Source organism: Mastomys coucha, unplaced genomic scaffold, assembly GCF_008632895.1.
Source record: "Mastomys coucha isolate ucsf_1 unplaced genomic scaffold, UCSF_Mcou_1 pScaffold1, whole genome shotgun sequence".
Classification (NCBI taxonomy): domain Eukaryota; kingdom Metazoa; phylum Chordata; class Mammalia; order Rodentia; family Muridae; genus Mastomys; species Mastomys coucha.
This window is the reverse complement of record NW_022196891.1, coordinates 62,872,255-62,878,961: the sequence shown is the minus strand read 5'-3', so window position 1 is coordinate 62,878,961 and position 6,707 is coordinate 62,872,255. Positions and strand designations below refer to the sequence as shown.

Genomic DNA, 6,707 nt, shown 5'->3' with positions numbered 1-6,707 from the left:
CCACAGCACCTTTCTAGAACCTTCACATGGTAGGCACTTACTATTTAACTGATGAAAACAAACAGAACAAGCTAGAAATATATGACATCCAAGACAAACAGGACAGGGTCACACTTAAGCTTCTAATTTACCTAAAAGGCTGGCAGAACTATAAACACTGAACCTGATGACCACTCTCTTCTCAAGCCTATTAGCTGTGACACTAGATGCTCTCTTTCCTCCTGGCTCTGCTCTTTCTTCTACTGAAACTCCTACTTCCCACATACCTCTGTTCTCCAAGACTGAGGAAAAGCTTGAGCCTAGATTAGGGACTAGATCTTTCAGGAATGCAGAGAACAGGAAAGGGGTCTGATGTTATAATTTTGAAGACAGCACAAGTGCCATGTCTGTCCATACCTGACCCATCAAATGACAGTTTTGTCAAAAAGCCGTTTTCCAGGCCACACCCTCATCAGAAGTTCATTGTTTCACGTGCACTGACCATGCTTCTGATTGGCTGGTACCACCTTTCCCCTCCCCCGACACTATGAGTGGCCTACTGCTCTTGGAAGACTGGTTTGGCTCCATCTCAGGTTCTCATGTCTAGACATGTGAGACAGTTAGAGAGACTGAAATAACCCCATAGTTTAAACATCTCTTTCCTTGACCATGTGGAGGGTGACTGAAATTAGGTCACAGTTGATAGGTGACTATCATCAAGAGAAAAGTCTCTTAAGCAAGCACTCAAGTTTAGCCAATGCAGTAGTTTCACCATGTCCTTGGTTTCGTTACGCAAGCTTAGTTACCACTGATCAACTTTGGTCTGAAAATATGAATGGAAAATTACAGAGATACTTGTCCTGTCTGGGACATGAGTCCTCCTCCTGTCCAGTGTACTCACTCTGTATAAATGACTGGTATGGCAGATTTGTCAGCATTTTGCCACAATTGTCCCATCTTATTACTGTTGTCATTAATTTCTTACTGTACGTCATTAACAAAACTGTCCTAGATGTATATGACAAACAGTACCTCAGCATTTGGTACTATCTATGGTTTCAGGATGCTGCTGGGGTTGGTGGGTAAACAAAGGAGCACTACTGTAGTGATCACACTGTATCAGGGCCATGGATTTTACCAGTTTTAGTGAATTTACTACTAGTGAGGTAAAATTTTAACAAATTATATGTCTGTTTTTGAATAGTTACATGTGTGTTTCTAAATTTACTCAAAGATCCCGCTAAAATCTACTGAGGCCCTATAAGAATTTAAGTTTTCATAATCCGGTGGGACACTGTCAAAGTATTTTTTAAAGGGGCTGTCCTGGTTGGTTTTATGCCAACTTGACACAAGGTAGAGTGAACAGTTGAGAGAATGCCTCTATTTGGCTGGGGTGTAGGTGAGCCTATGAGGCCTTCTCTTCATTAGTGATTGATGTAGGTGGACTCAGCTAGCTGTGGTGGGCCCACCCTTAGACAGGTGGTCCTGAGTTCTATAAGAAAACAGGTTGAACAAGCGAGTAGGCAGCACCTTGGATGCATCAGTTCCTGCCTCCAGGATCAGTTCTGACTTCCTTCAGTGATGGACTATGATGTAGAATATCAAAGTGCAAAGTCAGATAAACCCTTCCTTCCCCAACTTTGATTTTTGTGTTTCATGGCAGCGACAGAAACCCTAAGACAGAGCCCATACTTAAAACTTAAACAAAAAACTGACTGAAAATGTATGTGGATATTCTCAAAGTCCATTCTAGCAATTAAAAATTTACTGTACTCCTAATGTAAAAACGCACATTTTAAGGAGGAGGGGAAGTTTAATTCTGCATATGTTACTGAATCCAGTCTCAGCGTGAATCCAATTAAACAGACCTTTCAGTTGGTGAAGGTTAGAGCTTCGTTTCCCATTTTGCTACACAAAGCTCTTACTTAGCATTGACTTTTGCTTTAAAGAGATTCTGAGCTTTGAGGTCAATCTTTGTTAACATTTAACCTTCCACTATCATCTTAACAATTTAAAAAGAAAAATCTGCTTATTCAAAAAACAAACAATATTGCTGTACCTTCTACCAGTATTCCCTTGAGATGGATGCTAAACCACAGAAAAACTGAAAGGTATATTAAAAAATTCTTGAATCTAAAAAAGGATTCTTGTATCTATTTCTAACAAAATAGCATTTTTTGAACTTTCTTACATTAGGTATGTGGCATGAGCCAGACAGTGCTAAAATGTCATTTCAGTGAATCTTTATAACTCCATTAGCCGATGCTACCACTTTTAATCATCAATTTGAAATCCCAGAGGAAGAGATTCACAAGTCAATGTGGCACAGCTGAGTTGGTATCTGTGGCCCTGAAAACACTTACTACAAAGCTGTCAACAGGGACTTGATAGAAAAGCTTGACACAGAACTCATCATGCGGCCTTGTGCCCTGTGGAAGTTCCTCCTATGCGGCCTTGTGCCCTGTAGAAGTTCCTCCTATGCGGCCTTGTGCCCTGTGGAAGTTCCTCCTATGGACTCTCAGTGTAGTTTACAGAGTTTAGTAAAGAAACTCTTGTAAGCCTTTGAGAGTAGTTGCGAGATAAATCAGTATAGTTTTTGTATGTTTGTTTTTTGAGACAGGGTTTCTCTTCGTACCTCTGTTGGCTGTTCTGGAACTCACTCTGTGGACCAGGCTGGCCTCAAATTCACAGATCTACCTGCCTCTGCCTCTGAATGCTGTGATTAAAGTTATACACTATCACCACCCAGCTTATCATTTTGTTTTTTTGAGACAGTGTTTCTTGTCACTGAGATGAGCCTTGAACTCCTGACCTTCATGCCTCCACCCATCCCAAGTGTGTGAATGACAGGTATGTACCATCATACCTCCCCACCTCCCCAGCCCACACGCACTTTTACAGGCAGTCTTGCTATATTTATTGTTCATGCTTGTCTAGAATTCAAGATTGTTTCCCTAGATCTGGGATTACTAGAGTGCACTCACTTCTGGCTTCAATAAAATCTTGTGAACCAACAGGGGTATTGTTCATTCAAGAGATGGAAAACAAGGCTTAAGAGACTCTACACAAGAAATACTCTTTCTTTCAGGATGGCTTCAAACTTACAAGGTATTAAAATATGATCTGATCTTCCCAATGTTGGGGTCACAGCTGTGGGGCACCATGTCTGTTAACATATACATTTTACTAATTTTTTTCAATATGTGCCATACTTCATGTTTTTTCTAAATGTTTACTCTTGGAAACACATGTACACCTATGGCAAACAGATAAATGTGCCTTGTGAGAAGTAGTAATAATAGGGCTGTTCAGAAGCACTTCACTTTTGCCCACACCCAAGTCTCTAGTCTTTCATCCTCAAAGACAGACTATAAGGGACAAGTGTTTTGCCTGTATATAAGTATGTGCACTAAGAGTGTGCAGTGCTTGGAGAGGCTGGAAGGCTATGGATCCCCTGGAACTAGAGTTATAGATGGTTGTGAGTAGCAATGCGGTGCTGGGAACTGAACCTAGGTACTCTGTAAGAACATTGAGTGCTCTTAACTGCTGAGCTTTTTCTCCAACCCTGTCATATAGTATAATTTTAAAGGTCCTCTGGGTGGTATGTAGCTCAGGGTTACAGTGTGTGTTTCCCATGCACACATCCTGGATTCAACCTACCCAAAGGTCTCACATGTCTCCAATACTGAAATGCCCAGCTTTGCTGACTTGCTGGCCACAGTGCTAATGAAGGCCTGCTTTCCTAACAGTTTTAGTTCAGTACTTCAAAAGTAAGGCCAACCAATCAGATGATAACTTTCCAGTATAGAGTAATCTATGCCCAGAGCCTCCTAGATCCTGGAGACAGGTTACAAGTAGACACAGAAGACCTGCTTAGGTGGCGAGGACTCTGCAAAGCACTTACTTTACCCAAAGACCCGGATTATAAATCAAAGAACTAAGCTGGAAGGTCAGCTTTTAGGGACGCTAGAGCCTTTTGTGCTGTATTATATCAGTTACTGAAGTAATTAAAAATTAATACTCATTATGAACCAGGCTGTGCTAACATTATCTCAAACTGGGAATGGTAGCACATTTCTGTAATCTCCACACTTGAGAGACCGAGTCAGGAGAGAAGAGTCTAGGTTACCCTAGGCTATAGCAAGTTCCTGTCTTAAAGAAAACAAACAGCAAAAAAATAGAACAAAATTGTCTCCGTTCATCATTACAACCATCCTATTTAAAAAATCTCTAGTGATGAATGAATGGCTGGTTAGAATGTTTTAACACAGTTCAATCCATTTAGCCAGTCACTCGACTATCTCTCTTTTACCCCTAGCACATTATGTCCTTCCACTTGTGGCCACTTGGCCATCCCACACTAGCAAGCAGACTTTTTAACCCTCTGAGCATGTTTGCTTGAATGTGTTTGTGTTTACATTTTGGTTAACTAGATGAAGCTGGGTACAGATGACCAAGTATGTTTTATTATGGACAAATGGTAGAAAACAACATTGGTGCCATCGAAAAGCAAGTCCCTTGAGGCATATGTAAAGACAACTGTTACTAAAAGTTTGCTTTATTTTTTGTGAAGTCAAGTGCTAGCTATTAATTACAGTTATATTTTGTTTTCATTCTTTTCCATGTTATCAGAAGAGTTAGCGTCACCTTACTATCAATAATCAAATACACTAGGTTCCAATGTTTCTGTCCACATCTAGAATATTCAGGTGACCAGGAACTCTCTTACTGGATTCCTTTAGATTTGAGTTCTTGATTATATCTATAAAGAAAACAGAGAGATGAATCGTTATCAATAACAACAGGTACAGAAAGAATGGGAAGCACTTCTTTCCCACTGTAAATATAATCTTCCACAGAGCTTACAGAAACAGGCAGAAGGAAAAGGCGAACACTCAAAGGGTTCACTTGCTTCTGCTCTCTGTTTCAGATTTTTACCATTTATATGGCATAAGTTTCTTATATAAATTGTAATTTTTATTACACACACACACACACACACACACAAACACACACACACGTTTAAAAAAAATTCCAGTGAGTAGGGTCCAATCCAAGGGCTCACTTACGCTAGGCAAGCACTGGACCTCTGAGCCGCATCCACTGACCTATTTTCAATCTTTATTTAAAAAATAATTATTTGTATACATGTGTTTATGTGTGCATGTGAACGTGTACAGGTTTCTGTAGAGACCAGAAACTGAATTTCCTGTAGCTTGGAGTTACAGGTGGTTGTGAGCCACATGACATGGGTGCTGAGAGTCAAATTTCAGTCCTCGAAAGAGTCACTGGCACTTCTAACAGCCATGCCATGCCTTCAGCCCTTTATGTTCAATCTCGAATGTCCCTTGGCCAATGTGAATATTTATATAAAATTCCCATACATTTAAAGCTCACTTAGTACACATAGTTGAAAGCAAGTGAAAAGAATGACGATGGAATTTACTTAGTACACCATGAGTTTTATATGTTGTGGTGCTGGTCTGAATGAGAAATGCCATCTATCCATAGGGCTCATGTCTTTGAACACTTGGTCCCCAGGGTGGTGCTGTTTGGGAAGTTATAGAACCTTTAAGCGGTGGAGCCTTAAGATCAGAAATGAAAAGGGAAACATAACGACAGACACTGAGGAAATCCAAAAAATCATGAGATCCTACTACAAAAGTCTATACTCAACAAAACTGGAAAACCTGGATGAAACAGACAATTTTCTAGACAAGATACCAGGTACCAAAGTTAAATCAAGATCAGATCAACGATCTAAACACTCCCATATCTGCTAGTGAAATAGAAACAGGACACACTCAGGATAAGAGGTGAGGAGGACCCAACATCTGTCCCAACACCGGGAGTAACTGGGACCTGCGGGTCCAGGCACACAGGAACTCTGCCAGCAGAGTGGCTTGGTTTCCTTCCAATCTCTCTGGGCTGGTGTCCTGAGCAGACCTTGGGCGCAAGCTCTGCAGCCAGTCCCACAACACCCAAAGAAAGCTGCTGCACTCCCAGTTGCTCTAACAAGCCCAGGGTCACAGGATCCCAGAATCACAGGATCACAGAGAAAGCCTGACTCTGAGGAGTTCTGATACAACCAGGATCACAGGAAGGACTGATTCTAGTCAGATTTAGCAAGGGTAGGTAGCAATAGAGATCACCAGATGGCAGAGGGCAAGCGTAAGAAAATAAACAACACAAACCAAGGTTACTTGGCATCATCAGAACCCAATTCTCCCACCATAGCAAGTCCTGGACACACCATCACACCGGAAACGCAAGATTCAGATATAAAATCACTTGTCATGATGATGATACAGGACCTTAAGAAAGACATAAATAGTACCCTCAAAGAAATGCAAGAGAACACAGGTTAAAGAGCTAGAAGCTCTTAAAGAGGAAACACACAAATCCCTTAAAGAACTACAGGAAAACACAATCAAACAGGTGAAGGAAATGAGCAAAACCATCCAGAATCTAAAAATGGAAATAGAAACAATAAAGAAATCAGAAAGAGAGACAACCCTGGAGATACAAAACCTAGGAAAGAAATCAGGAGTCATAGATGCAAGCATCACCAACAGAATACAAGAGATAGAAGAGAGAATCTCAGGGGCAGAAGACACCACAAAAAATATTGACACAACAGTCAAAGAAAATGCAAAAAGCAAAAGCTCCTAGCCCAAAACATCCAGGAAATCCAGGATGCAATGAGAAGACCAAACCTAAGGATAATA

At 40.8% G+C, this 6,707-nt stretch overlaps 2 protein-coding genes across 6 annotated transcripts in view; both read right to left on the bottom strand.

Annotated features, from left to right (window-relative positions):
• Adcy10 (adenylate cyclase 10) overlaps nt 1–497 on the bottom strand; it is an 82,902-nt gene extending 82,405 nt beyond the window's left edge. For 3 of the 5 annotated variants that reach the window (XM_031388003.1, XM_031388014.1, XM_031388022.1), the window contains exon 1: nt 267–436. The gene's annotated coding sequence lies outside the window, so the exon portion shown is untranslated. Of the gene's footprint in view, nt 1–266 lie in introns of all 5 variants that reach the window. The other 2 variants (XM_031388028.1, XM_031388037.1) reach the window with 2 other exon arrangements.
• Nucleotides 498–4,519: 4,022 nt separating this feature from the next.
• Nucleotides 4,520–6,707, bottom strand: part of Mpc2 (mitochondrial pyruvate carrier 2) — a 24,926-nt gene continuing 22,738 nt past the window's right edge. Inside the window, exon 5 of the mRNA XM_031387990.1 lies at nt 4,520–4,741. Coding sequence (XP_031243850.1) covers nt 4,705–4,741 — 37 coding nt within the window. The 3' untranslated portion in view covers nt 4,520–4,704. The remainder of the gene's footprint in view (nt 4,742–6,707) is intronic.